At 34.1% G+C, this 15,000-nt stretch overlaps 1 protein-coding gene across 3 annotated transcripts in view; it reads left to right on the top strand.

Annotated features, from left to right (window-relative positions):
• LOC135222644 (pikachurin-like) overlaps nucleotides 1–15,000 on the top strand; it is a 475,091-nt gene that overhangs the window by 406,741 nt on the left and 53,350 nt on the right. For all 3 annotated transcript variants that reach the window (XM_064260795.1, XM_064260802.1, XM_064260787.1), the window contains exon 2: nucleotides 1,121–1,237. In XM_064260795.1, the coding sequence (XP_064116865.1) occupies nucleotides 1,121–1,237 (117 nt within the window). The remainder of the gene's footprint in view (nucleotides 1–1,120; nucleotides 1,238–15,000) is intronic.

Here is a 15,000-nt window from a genome sequence, read left to right as displayed (position 1 = left end):
TTCTTTCTAGAAGCTTCGAAATCTTACGCAACTTTACATACAAAATGTGTAATCTGCACATGGCACTCGGCAAAGACATACACGTAGGAGACCAGTCTGTTAAACAAATACGTACTCGACTCGATCGATCGAAGCAGAAGTCCCTTATCATACGTGATGACAGAATCCCAAAACACAACGAAGACTTAAGCTCTCTTATCAAACGTGTTGACAGATTTTGAAAAACAACTCTAGCTTTGAACGGACAAAGATATTCTCTCTCTTTCTACATTCTACGTTATATATTCTTTTACAATATGTAATGCAGAAATCTGAACACACATAAAAACTCCATCTCTAAGCTATCTAGGAATCTGAAAAAATGTGGCCAAAATCTTATACACAATATTTTATACAGTCAAAGGGGGGATATATGCATTTTGACAGTAGCAATATATATATATATATATATATATATATATAGTGTGTGTGTTTGTGTCTTTTCCTGAATACTATCTGTTGTTTTGTAAAGCGAGAGTAGCTCCGGGATGCAGCTGACATTTTCGAAAAATAGCGAAATAAATCCTCAAAATGGAATACAGGCTTAACCCTTAAGTATTGCCTAACGCTCTTGGCAACGACCGGGGGCTGGATTGCGACCATTCGGGCTTCTGTTGCATCCATATTATCCTCTCTCTCTTCTCTCTCTCTCTTCTCGTCTCTCTCTCTCGTCTCTCTCCTCTGCTCGTCTCTCGCTCTCTCTCTCTCTCTCTCTCTCCTTCTCTCTTCTGTAGAAAGAACATGGAAAGGGAAAACTGTCTTGTAACTGTAGCTGTTGTTGTAAAATTTTACTTATACATTTGATTTCGTTTTTAGTTTGGCTTACAATATTCACTCTTTGAGATGACTTATTGATTTGTTTATATTCTCATGAGTACAAAAATGAAAAAATTAAACCCTGCGAAAAAAATACTTTTAACTTTAGTATTTAGTTTTGTAAGTTTATTTATTTATTTATTTCTTTATTATTTTTTTTATTTTATTATTTTTATTTTTTTGAAGGGGTGGTTGGGGGAGGTAGCTTTATTCGTAACATTCTCCCCCGTTTTTTATGTGCTCATGAAATCTGTTACTTTTGCAGGTCTCTGCGAAAACAACGCCATCTGTGAGCACCTGTGTTTCAACCTCCACGACGGAACGTTCGAGTGTGATTGCCAGAGAGGCTACACCCTCGAACCAGACGGCTACAGCTGTACCAGTAAGTCCTGAGTGTAAACCTTTTTGATGTGGGTGTTTTGTGTATAACAGATTTTGAATTAGTTTCTAATGGAATCAATATTGTTAATCAGGGTTGGTTATTTTTTTTATTTAAAAAATAAAAAATAAATAAAAAAATCTGTGATTTATTTTATTTTTTTATTTATTTGATTTTTTAATTTATTTGTATTTTTTATTTGTTAGATGTTTTTTCAATCCTTTTTTTCCTCAAAATGAATTTTATGACAGTTTCTATTTTGCGTTTCCAGTTCTGCCTAAAGTATGTACTTGCAATTATTTTATATGAAAATAAATAGATGCAGCACAGTTATGCTTAAGATTTTATTAACCTCCAACCCATATTTTTCAATTTGTTTGCTTTCAAATAAAAAGAATAAAAAATAAATAAAAAATAAAAAACCATGATTTTTTAATGAAAAATTCAATGATTTAATCACATGATTAAATCAGTTTTAAGTATATTTAGGCAATACGTTTTGGGTTTTCCTTCGTTTCGGTGAGAGTAAGTCTTGAGTAACCCTTTTGATGGGTATATTTGGAATTATGCAACATATTTTGAATTAAATTTTAGTTGGAGAAATACTATTAGATCCAAAGTTTCACTGATCCCTCTTCAACAGGAGGCATTGATTACGGCAATATTTTCCAAAAAAAAAATAAAGTTCATTTAAAGATATGCGTTGGGTTTTCATTCAGTTCGAAGAGACTCGATAATATTGAACTAGCTTCATTTTATTTTTCTTTGGGTCTAGTTGGGGTGCAATTTGATTTCGCCCATGTAACTAGCATTATTCGTATAGTATACATACTTGAAATTATAGCTTAGTTTTGCTGTAACTTAACGAAAATGGACCTCCCCCCCCCTCCCCCCCCACACGCACAAAATGTTTACCTCTGATCTTCAAACGAAATAGTTATTAATCATTTGCCTTCAAGGTGAAGCCAGACAAACTTCTCAAGCACAGGAATTGCTAGATCTCTTATTTATTTCGTAGCCAAGGAATAAGAGAAATTCAGGTTTATTATTTTTAGGTTCCTAATTTATCTTCTTTTTAGTATAAAAACGTTTTTGATAATTTTATGTTGAATATGCATTCACGTATTTTTCAACAATTGGTACTTGTTCTCAGATTCTTCCTCTATTGTTTTGTCATTTTCTTAAAGAGGCAAGTTTAAAATCTGCATTATTATACACATCCATCTAGATAGAACATCGGTATTTGCGGACGCGAATCAACAAGCAAAGCTCATACCATTATATGAGAATCGTGTAAAATATTATATTCCTGGAATTACTGGCAGCACATAAATCATCGACCTTGCAAGCATAATATATAGATTTCAGAAGCTCTTCGCAGGCAAAAAGATTTGCTCTTTCAACAGTGACAGTAGGCCGGGCTTTTCTTTGGCACGAGGTTTCTTCCGCTGCCGCCTTTATGCTCCCCCGGAATATGACCTGGCCGGACAGATTTCTCTCTCTCTCTCTCTCTCTCTCTCTCTCTCTCTCTCTCTCTCTCTCTTTTTCAGTTCAGTCCCTTTTTCGTTGCAGAGTGTGGTTTGCCTTTTCTCTTAAATGAGCTGAGGCTCTCTCTCTCTCTCTCTCTCTCTCTCTGCAGGAGTGAGGATTTCCCTTTGAGCTGGAGTAAGACGAGATATATTTTTCTTTCTGATTCAAGATCCCATTCACTTCATTTGAAAAATGAAAGTTGTTTGTCTGAATCTTCCAGTTTATTTAAATTGATACACTTTTGCTTTTAACTATGATGAGACTGCCATTTGAACATTGGATCCCATTGCTTAATTAACTGGAAGATTATCATCTCTATTCGATATGAACTTTATTACATAATTTACGTTTTCTTTGCTTTCCTTTTTTTATTACTTTTCGGTAGCATGTTATGTAACATACAGGATCATACTTAAAAATGGTTGGGTTTGTAAGAACGGTAATGCTGTATAACTTCACGTACTTTATATATATATATATATATATATATATATATATATATATATATACATATATATATATTATATATATATATATACATATATATATATATATATATATATATATATATATATATATTATATATATAGATAGATAGATAGATATAGAGAGCTGTCTTCATCCTGGTTATTAACGAATGCTGTGCACATGAAACAAATGGCCAAGGAGTGTTACAGAGGGATAAAAGGTAATAGTTACTTAAGCCCCCACATTGCTAAAAATATTTATCATTCAGGGTTAAAGAAATAATATCAAGATTTTCTTTATAGTACTCACTAATATCAAGCTTAGGAAGTTTGTAATTTTTAGTTTCAACTACTTGAAAAATCCAGTCATGTCTTTTCTTTTCTTTTTTTTTTAACACATGGCCAGCCTTATGGACCCGCAGACCTTAATGGGATTTCTCTTGAGGTTTTATTGAAAAACTTTGACTTCGCATTTCCTTCACTGACAGTTACATATCGTAGTGGATTAAGAATCGGAAGCTTTGCGACTTGCTGAAAGAGAGATAGGGTGGCTCCACTTTCTAAAGGTGTTGCCAGCTCGAGCCCCAGAAGTTATTGTGCGTTAACTTTTTCGGTATTAGAGATTTTGAGATTCCCAGATGGGTGCTTTTGCCGAGTCTTGGAGATCATCAAGTAGTATTTTGTTGGGTGCCTACTCACCAACTCACCAAACACACACACACACACACACACAAGACACACCACTTCGAATAGCAGCGACCTTTCGAACCAAGAACAGCACTGAAAGTGCATAGGCGCGTATAAATGTAGAAATGTGTTCCATTCATTATCATAATGGTGATAGTGTGATTGTTTGGGAAAGTCTATCTTCTAAAGAACGTCCATCATTTTCTATGTTTTCTATGGTATTCCGTTTTCTATAATGAATACTTGAGCAGTAATTTACCAAGATTTTGTATTATATTTAGACCTTTATTATTTCGTCACGTGAACATGATTTTTTTTTTTTTTTGCCTTTTGCAAAAATATTTTACTTAACATAGGCAGAGAAACTAATGAATAAAGATCAATATTCTTTGTCTTCAGCTTTGCCCTTTTCTATATGGCGTCGCTTTTTCCTATTAGAAAGAAATTAAGAGTTAATAAAGATGATTGCCTGCAGAAAATCAATGGAAATAAGGATGCTTCGGAAGAAGCCACCCTGAGAGCTAGTGGATGCCCTGATTATTCCAGTGATGTAACAACTTGTAGGTTGAAGCCCACATAACAAAAACACTTTTCTTATTCTCTCTTTGAAATATTACCAGAAAAGAATTTAGTGTTATAAGAAAAATTCCCACCAGTCTAATTGTTTAATTTGAATAAGGTCATGGATATTTTTCTTATTTTCGGTAGAAATATAGAGCGAGAGCTGCATCACTCTTATATATAAAGCATCAAAGCGAGTATATAACGTTTCTAGCGAAGTATTATTTGCCCACCAGCAATATGTAAATGGAACATTTTGAATGAATAAAATTGTGTGAAAAATAGACAGTTAAAAGGTATTTTAATACTTCCAAAATGACCTAGTTCGTATGGGGGTAAGATGACCCTCTTGAAACTCGGGTTTCATTTTAGTTTTATTGCCGAAAGGGATGATGTTTTTATCCACTTGAAATTCAGGCTATGAATATGCAGTATTGCAACATTTTTCTGGTGCTTTAACTTGCTGGTGTTTTAACATGATCCTCTTCCATTAGTAATGTGAGTAGTTTTAATATTTGGCCTCTTCTATATATATATATATATATATATATATATATATATATATATATAATATATATATATATATACTTGTGTGTGCGTGCGTGTGTGCACGATAGTGCTAAAATAAAAACTTGAACAGGATGCTTCCATATCGTTAGCTTAATTCCAGCATATTTTTCTTTTGTTCGACATCGATGTTTTGTTGACTATATATACTATATGTATAGAGTGATATATATATATATATATAGTATTATTATAATATATATATTATATATATATATTTATATATATATATATATATTATATATATATTTATAAATATATATATAAATATATATATATTATATAATATATTATATATTACATATATAATATATCTATATATAATATAAATATATATATATATAAATATATAATATATATGTACATATATTATATATATATATATATATACCCTATATATATATATTATATATATTAGAAAAATCTTTGTATACCTTGGCAGGGGAAGGAGGTGGCGAAATGTAGGTGGTATTTCCCTTAATGTCTTAAGAGGAGAGATTATAACACTTTATTAGTTTTTGTAGGTTTGAGTAAGGTACATGTGCTCGAGTGAAATTTTCTGTTAAGATTTAACATGGCTTTTCCCTTTTACTCCGTTTTATTTTTTTTTTTCATTTTTCGTTTGTTTAGTTGCCTGTTTGTTTTTGTTTGGTTTGCTCTGTACTGAGTTAATGCCTCTAGAGGTTTGCAGTGTCAACAAACCCAGTTTTGCCGACAACGCTACATGATTTTCGTCTCTTTCTCTTATTTTTTCCTGTGATTTAGTATACATATATGTATATAAACACTACATATATACATATGTATATAGTGTATATACATACATACATACCACACACACGGGTGGTTGGTGTTTCAGTACTCTCTCTCTCTCTCTCTCTCTCTCTCTCTCTCTCTCTCTCTCTCTCTCTCTCTCTTTTATTTTACTGTCTTTTTCAAAAATAATAACGTTTTCTTAGTTATTTGACGTAAATTTTAATCTTTAATTTTTTATATCTTTTGTGAATTCCTCTTATTTATTAATTTAATGTAAAAAAAAAATTATTTCTTCACAGACTGATGATGCCCCGTGTTGTGTGTGCGGAACGTTTTTTGATAATAAATTATGGCCTTTTACTAAAATATATCATGGAACCTCCTGAAATACTTGTCATATTACCGTTTGGAGATCTTATATATATATGTGTGTGTGTGTGTGTGTGTGTGTGTGTGTGTGTAATAAACATATGTGTGGATATGTATTTAAAGACATGTTGGAGAAAACGACAATATGAAATACTTGTCATATTACCGTTTGGAGATCTATATATATATATATATATATAATATATTATATATTTAACCTTAATATATATATTATAATATAATAGATATATATATAATATATCTATACATACACATAGATATAACATCTATATACGATAATATATATATATATATATATAAGTATGATATATATAAGTATATATATATATATATAACATATATATATGAACAATATATATATATAATATATAATTATATCTATATATATATATTAAAATATATGTATGTGATGTATGTATGTAATAAACATGTGTGGATATGTATTTAAAGACCTGTTGGAAAACACGACAATATGAAACTATATATATAATATAGATATATATATATATATATATATATATATATATCGTATTTATGTATAATATGATATATATATATATATATATATATATATATATATATATATATATATCTATATATATATCAGCTGTATATGTGACGTACACATGTTCTAATAATAACTGAACCACTAAAATATTAGGTTGTTGTGTTAGTGCACGGTGTAAGAAAACGATGGATGGGGTTATTTGACCCTCCGAAATAATTATACTCTATGAATTATACAATGAGAGGCAAATTTGATAATTGTGAAGTCCTTATGTCATGGCGTACATTCGGAATGCTTATTCTAGATCTGTAGAAAAGAAGAGTTATACATATATATATATATTATATATATATATATATATATATATATATATATATATAATATGAATAACTTGATCACGAAGTATATAAAGCGTGATGCTATGTATAAATAAAGGTTTTTGCCACGAAGGAAAAGCGAGATAACCAAGCACTTTTGGTCTAGTTCGACCCTTTACTCAGGTCGAACTAGACCGAAAGTGCTTGGCTATCTCGCTTTTCATTTTTTTCCTTCGTGGCAAAAACCTTTACATATATATATATATATATATATATATATATATATATATATATATATATATATATATATATATATATATATATATATATATATATCCATTATTTTGTCATCATTTAAAACAGAATTTGTTACGGGAAATTTTGCATTGTTGGGGAAGAAAAGTCCTTGATACCAACCTATGCCGTATGCTTGACATGTGAAGGTAATGGCAGTCAATATAAAATATTCATGTTAAGTATTATCTGCATGTTCTTTCAATATTACAGATTTTTCCAGTTACGAAAGATATGACTCATAGTCGAATGAACTGGTGGTATTGACATTAGATGACGTTGTCGCTTGCAATGATGATTGATTATTCGATGTGGAATAAACTGTTGTTAAGAATTCAGGGTGTATTAAATACAGTTTGCCGCTACAGCTGATACGGCGTAACTTTGGATGGAGACTTATTTCTGCATAGTGTTCGGGTGTTATATGTATATAGATATCGATAAGAGCTTGGAAATTACATTATTCATATTGAAAGACATTCTTCGCTAGGTCGTGTGCAGTGAATGTGCTTTGAATATTAGCACGCCAGGAATGTCATTTGAATTCTTTTGAATTCTTTACTTTCTCTAGATACACTTTCTTTGTGTTGTGTGTGTGTGTGAGAGAGAGAGAGAGAGAGAGAGAGAGAGAGAGAGAGAGAGAGAGTGCGCTGAATTTCATCATTCCCGTAATGTATTTTGGATTCTGTATATTCCTTTATTCCTTTGATACACTGTTGTGGGTTTGTTGGTTTGTGGGTAAGTATACGTGTTCGCGAGAGAGAGAAAGGGGGAGTGTGGGGGGAGAAAGATATGAATATGTAAGCAACTCCATCCTCTCCAAGGGCAAGGAGACCAATTTTTTTTTTTTTCCCTGAATCAAAGCGAAAGGTTCAGACAATACATCTTCGCGTCATACCCCGTATTCGAGCCGCGGCTTGGCCTTATAAGGACCGCCACAGGGTCTGTATAAGGTTACTATTTTGGAAGGGCATTCAGGTGTCTGGGACACTGACAGGAATATTTTATGGACACGAAACCGACAGAAACACCGTAAAACGAATGACCATTGGATGATACTCAGTGAGCTAATGTAAAGATTAGTACGAGTAAGCATTAAGTAAAACTCCCTCGATTACGGTGGGATCAGGTGAACGAGAATTGTCAAGTATAGCGACGTTGTTTGTGTTTTGTACGTCATAGTTTGTCATTTAACGTCGACATTTGTTTTAAAAAGGTAATAATTAGTCTGTGGTATGAAAAAGATAATAATCGCTGATTTCATGGTATGGAAACATCGCCTGCAGTACGAAACGTAACAGTTGTGTTGTCCTGTCTTCATTATGTGAAGGCTGATACCAGCATCAGTATATATGAAAATAATGATTGTGTTGCTTGCAGTATGAACCTTTTAATCACAGCTTTCGAATGAAAAGGTTGATTACTGTACAGGGAATGAATAGTGTACTGTACCTATATTAGCAACGGTAGGGTATTGTTCACGTAGCTCTGAAAGGCAGATTATTTTAGTACAAAAGTTGATTGTTGAAAGTAAATATTTTGTTGTGAAAATAATTTCACTATGGCATTTCCAACACGAAAAGTATTGATGTCCAGTGGTGTGAAAATTATGACTGCTTAATTCCTGTATTTAAAAAATTATCATTACATTTTGGGGAACGCTATGCTAAATGCTATGTATTTTTTATCAAGGGTGGTGTCAGAGAAGTGAAAAGCATAATTTTTAAGCCCTTGCATCGTGTAATTGCATAATCACTTTTTATAATCCAGACCGAACAGTATCTCATCAGCTTCTAGAGCATTTTATAGACATGTACTCCACCATTATATTTTTTTATACACATTTGCGGCGTTAATCATTCAATCCACCATTATCTTGGCGCTCCCATCATTGCTCTCAAGATTTCTTTATTTTACATTACTCTTCAGCAGTCACCCTTCTATACTTGTCAATAAGCAATCGTCCTTCTATTCTTGTCAAATGGTCATTCCGTAAGCAATCTTCCTTCTATACTTGTCCAATGGTCATTCCATAAGCAATCTTCCTTCTATACTTGTCAAATGGTTATTCCATAATCCGGTAGAAGAGAATCCAACTTCTCTCTTTTTTCCAGCAGACTAGAATTCCCCTTTTTACCCGCATACAGTAGAAACCATTTATTCACCTTACCAACATTTCAGAGCCTATCTTCTAACATTTGACCAAGGACTAGAGGCCATGACTTGTTCACAGCATCTAAGAGCCCATTTTATTGTTTTTACGAGCGGATTTGAGTCCAGTCGTTTACCAACAGACTCAAAGTCCTTCTCAGGGTTTTTAACTAAAACTGCTGCGCATCTCACTGTACTATAGTAGATTCACATCAACCGTGCATCTGATGTCTAGGCCAATCACATACGACGCTCCTGATTGACAGTTGATAAGCCTATCACAGGGCTGGAAACTCTCAGTCTCTCTCGAGAGTTCACATAGGCAGGATGTATGTTCCACCTCTCCTGAGGGACACTTTTGAAAGGCCTATCCCTCAGGAGCGGTAGAACATACATCCTGCCTATGTGAACTCTCGAGAGAGACTGAGAATTTCCAGCCCTGCGATTGGCTTATCAACAGCCAATCAGGAGCACCGTATGTGATTGGCCTAGACATGAGATGCACGGTTGATGTGAATCTACTATAGTCACTACTGCCAAAAGGCTAGAATTAATATATCCACCTTTTTACCTGTATACTAGGATCTCTCACTTCAGAGTTCATCTTTTTGTTTTTTAACAACAGACTAAACTGTCTTTTCGGCCTTATAACAACTGACTGGAATGTAGCTTTTCCCATTTTTGCCAACAGACTGGATTCCACGCTGTGTCCAACATTCTTTAGAATTCATCTTTACATCCTTTTACTAATGGTCTAGAACGCATCTTTTCGCCTTCTCACCATCAGGCTGAAGTCTTGTGTTTTCACAGAATAGATTTTGTCACTATTTTGCTAATACATACCAGAGTCCCATGTCATCACCTCTTTTACCAATAGACTAGATTTTATCCTTCCACCGTTAGCCAGAGAATTCCGAGACTATTATTGCGCAACAGCACCAGCAAACTGAAGTCTATATTTTTACAACGTTGCCAACTGACTAGAGTCAGTCCTTTGACCTTTTAATCAACTGACAAGAGTGTCCAGTTACTCACTTGTTATGCAACAGACTAGAGTCCATTTTTAAATTCTTTTTACCCACAGTCTAGAGTCCTTTTCACCTCTTTGTTAGCAGTCCAGAGACTACTATTTCACACTTTAACCGCAGTATGTAGTCCATATTTCCACTATTTACCAATAGATTGGATTCCATTTTTCTCGCCTTATGTCAGCTGTCACACGTAAAATTTTTGTAAAGATTTTTCACCCTATAATTAAAACAGAAGACATCTTTTCACACTTTTACCAGCAGTCTGGAGTAAATCTCACATGTTACTATAGTAGATTCACAACCGTGCGTGTGATGTCTAGGCCAGTCTCTTACGACGCTCCTGATTGGCTGTTGATAAGGCAATCACAGGGCTGGAACCTCTCAGTATCTCTCGAGAGTTCACATAGGCAGGATGTATGCTCCACCTCTCCTGAGGGATATGTCTTTCACCAGTATCCCTCAGGAGAGGTGGAACATACATCCTGCCTATGTGAGCTCTCTCGAGAGACTGAGAGTTTCCAGCCCTGTGATTGGCTTATCAACAGCCAATCAGGAGCGTCGTAAGGGACTGGCCTAGACATCAGATGCACGGTTGATGTGAATCTACTCATTTTTTTTTTTTAAACTGACTAGAGTTCATCTATTCACTCATTTCATATACAAACTAAAGTCCATCTTCCTATACCATTTTTCACCACTTTACCAACAGGCTAGAATCGATCCTTTTTTTTTTTTTTCTAACAGAATAAGCTTCCGCTTTCCACTCTTGCACCACACCTCGTATATCTCTTGGTTTTCTCTTTTAAGTCCATCTTAATCCCCATTGACTTATATCAGGCTCAGCAATTTGTGAAGGCATTGTTGAACCAAGTCTCTCTCTGTTAAAAAGGATATGAAGCTATAAAGCTTCAGTGCAAAATACGAGAAATGTTGGAAAGGTCGGTCAGCGAATTATTTGGGAAGAATTGCAATATTCATAACATGAAAGAGAAAAATTCTTTTTCCGTTGTCAAAAGGTCGATTGTTCTGTCCTTTTTTTAAATTTTTTTAAATTTATTTTTTACATTGTCAGTTGAGTGTTAGTATCTGTATATGCAGAATTAAAAGCTCCGTTACAATAGATGCAGAATGATTATTTAATTACATAATATTCATTCGGAATATCTGCATTATATTGGTTGGATGGATATTCAGAAGTTATTCAATGTACCTCCCATATGAAAAGATTAGAGTACTCGCCATTCCTCTGATTTGAAAGAATTTGGTCTCTTTCATTCAAAATGAAAGTGAATGATTCATATCAAAATAAAAGAAAGTCGTGCAAATATCAATCAACTGTGTGTTTATGTTACTTAATATTTTACGTAGATATTTCATAAGAGGATTGACTATTTTATGAAACAGGTTTGTTAATTGGAGTTGTTCATTATGCATTTGTGAAGGAGAAATTTAGTTGATTTATTAAGAATTGATAGTTATTGTTCTTTTATGGAGCGTTATTTTTACAATTCTTTCACGTATTGTTTTATTGTTATGCTTCTCTGTATCGCTTTCTTTTGAGCACATAAAGATTTTGAGTGCTCAGCAAAGACCGTAAATACCGACATACCAGGAACCTAATCGTCATGTTAATAGTTACAACGGGGGGTAATTATAACATCTGTAGCACCAAGAGGTTAATGACGCTATTTGTACAATAGTCATGGTAATTACAGCATTCGTGTCTTGAAAAGTTAAAGCGCTTAATTTGCGCTTGAAATCCAGGCAGCGCGCCGTCTTTTATAGGCACTAATTGCCTGCATTAATCCGCACTCGTGCTGCGTAATGATATTTACGGCACTTTTATTAGTTGCTCGCTAATCCCGAAGATTACGGAAGGCTGCCAGAGTAATTGACTCGAAAAACTCCTCCTCTCGGCCATCTGAGGGTTTTTGGACCTCCGTCAGGTTGCTCTTGTTGTTTCATTCGAGGGTTGTTTCGTTTGATTTTTTCTTGGGAGTAGTTGTAGAACACACACGCAAACACGCGCACACACACACACACACACACATATATATTTATGTGTTGCGCCATCCATTTGCATGTGTGTGTGTATATATATATATACAGTATATATATATATATATATATATATATATATATATATATATATATATATATATATGCGTGTGTGTGTGTGTATATATATATATATATATATATATGTGTGTGTGTGTGTGTGTGTGTATGCATGTATATGTGTGTAAATATATACTATATATATATGTGTGTGTATATGTTTTATGTATATATAATTATTTATAATGGTGGTTCAATATAATGAATGAGGGCAGTTGCCAATTCATAACTGATTCTTGCGAACATCGAATAGCTGTATAGAGAAAGATAGTGACGGTTAGTTTTCAGTTCTTTGTAATCTGACGTTATAGTCCGTGAGAAAAGTGATTATACTCTGTTTTTTTCATCTGTCCATCCGCCTGTGGTGTTTTTGTATGGTAACACTGCGTCCCGGGCTTTAGATAGTTACATTCAGCTTACATTCAACGATTATAATAATACCTTATTTCGTATATTAACGGTGTAATTCGCATACAGTAAATTATTAAAACACTTTTCAATTGCAAATGTACACCCAAATATCCTTTTATTTACCTAAAACTTACAAATAGCGTAACTATCTAAAGCCCGGGACGCAGTGTTACCATACAAAAACACCACAGGCGGATGGACAGATAAAAAAAAACAGTATAGGCGACTGAAGTCACTTACAATGACACACTCATGAAGTCTCTTAAAGCAGGAAGAGAATGCAGATATTATTCCTTTCAGCAAGAGAAGACAATATTTTAATCACTTGATGATGATAATGAATGTACGCATATATCCTGGGGGCTCTGGGAGACTTACTGCGGGTAGCTCTGCTTTTGATAATGTTTGTGAACCTAATGTATGCATATTAAATGAAGTTTCCATTAGACTCCAGAGCACAGTGATAATGGCGCATTATTAGCATCAAGTTAAGATTCCAGGAAAATTGGCTGTCTTTATTGTTGAAATCTTTGACCCCCCTTTTATTTTGTGCTTGGGATGTTATATGAATACACGAATATATATAAATATATATATATATATATATATATATATATAGAGAGAGAGAGAGAGAGAGAGAGAGAGAGAGAGAGAGAGAGAGAGAGAGAGAGAGAGAGAGAGAGTGGGGTGGAGTGGAGTGGAATGAATGTCGCTAAATAGCATGCGACAGGAAATATAGCTGAAGCCTCAGGAAGTATAATGCATATGTTTATACATACATATATATATATATATATTATATATGTGTATATATAAAATAGAGAGGAGGGGGCGGTGTGGAACGAATGTCACTAAATAGCATGTGACTCTGGAATAATAATAATAAAAAAAACCTACCTATGTATGTGTGTGTGTGTGTTAAACCGTTGCTAAGTGGTAGAACACGGGTTACCATTGGGTTAGTATTTGGCAAGTCCGTTTTTCCTTTCCAGCCTTCCTCTCATCAGGAGACTAAACTGTCAATGAATACCAGCATCAGCTGGAGTCATGTTCTCTCTAGAGTGACGAGTCTGGGGAACCTACCCCTTAATTAAGAACCTGAAGACTGCCATTCTGTCGTGGTTACAGTGTTAACTTTTTAGTTCTTAAAAGATCTTTTGGTGTAAGATGTTGCTTGACTCATGCCATTCGCCACCTTGGCTGCGACCTGCAGTTGATTGACTACCAGGTCTGGAAGTATGAATTAGGTCAGTAGGGGCAGAATGGATTTTTTTTTTTTTGGGGGGGGGGGAGGCGGAAGGGGGGGGGGGGGAGAGATCATAAAAGATCGAGCTGAAACAGATGTGATCGGAGCCCAACGCCCCTCAGAAAGGTCGTGCATAATTAAGCTACAGCAAATGTCACACCGTATTTCTCACTTTCCCTCGTCAATTTTCTCTTTTGTAAGAACTGGTCAGTTCGAATTTTGAAAGCTGGATTGCTGGAATAGATGTGTTATTTAAATGAAAACTTGAAATAAGACTCGGATGAAGGGTCATTTGCAAATATGTCAAAAAAATATATATATCTCTCCCTGTGAATTTATTGTCTCGTGTTCTGACTTCCGGTCATTTGGAAGACAAAGGAATGATGAATATTGAAGAAAAGGACAATTCTGAAAAGAGGCAAAAAAAGTTGCTCTCGCCGGAAAAGGCAGATATGAAATCTAAACGTGTCCGAAAGCTCTACTATGATACATAGGAAATGTAAATTAGAGAGCGGGCTATTGTTCACGGTGACATTGATAAATTTGAGATGAGTGTCATTTATCTGCGCACCAGGCTATGACGCTGCGTCAAAACTGAAAAAATCTGATCAGCCATTATTCAAACAATTTGGACGAAAATATATTCGTATCCAAACTTTTCTCTTGTCATGAATAATTTACTGCCGTAGCAAAAAAAAAAAAAAAATTATTTTACCAATAATAATTTATAGC

The sequence above is a fragment of the Macrobrachium nipponense genome, chromosome 20 (genome assembly GCF_015104395.2).
Source record: "Macrobrachium nipponense isolate FS-2020 chromosome 20, ASM1510439v2, whole genome shotgun sequence".
Lineage (NCBI taxonomy): Eukaryota > Metazoa > Arthropoda > Malacostraca > Decapoda > Palaemonidae > Macrobrachium > Macrobrachium nipponense.
The sequence above is the reverse complement of the archived record's forward strand: the minus strand, read 5'-3'. Positions and strand labels throughout refer to the sequence as shown.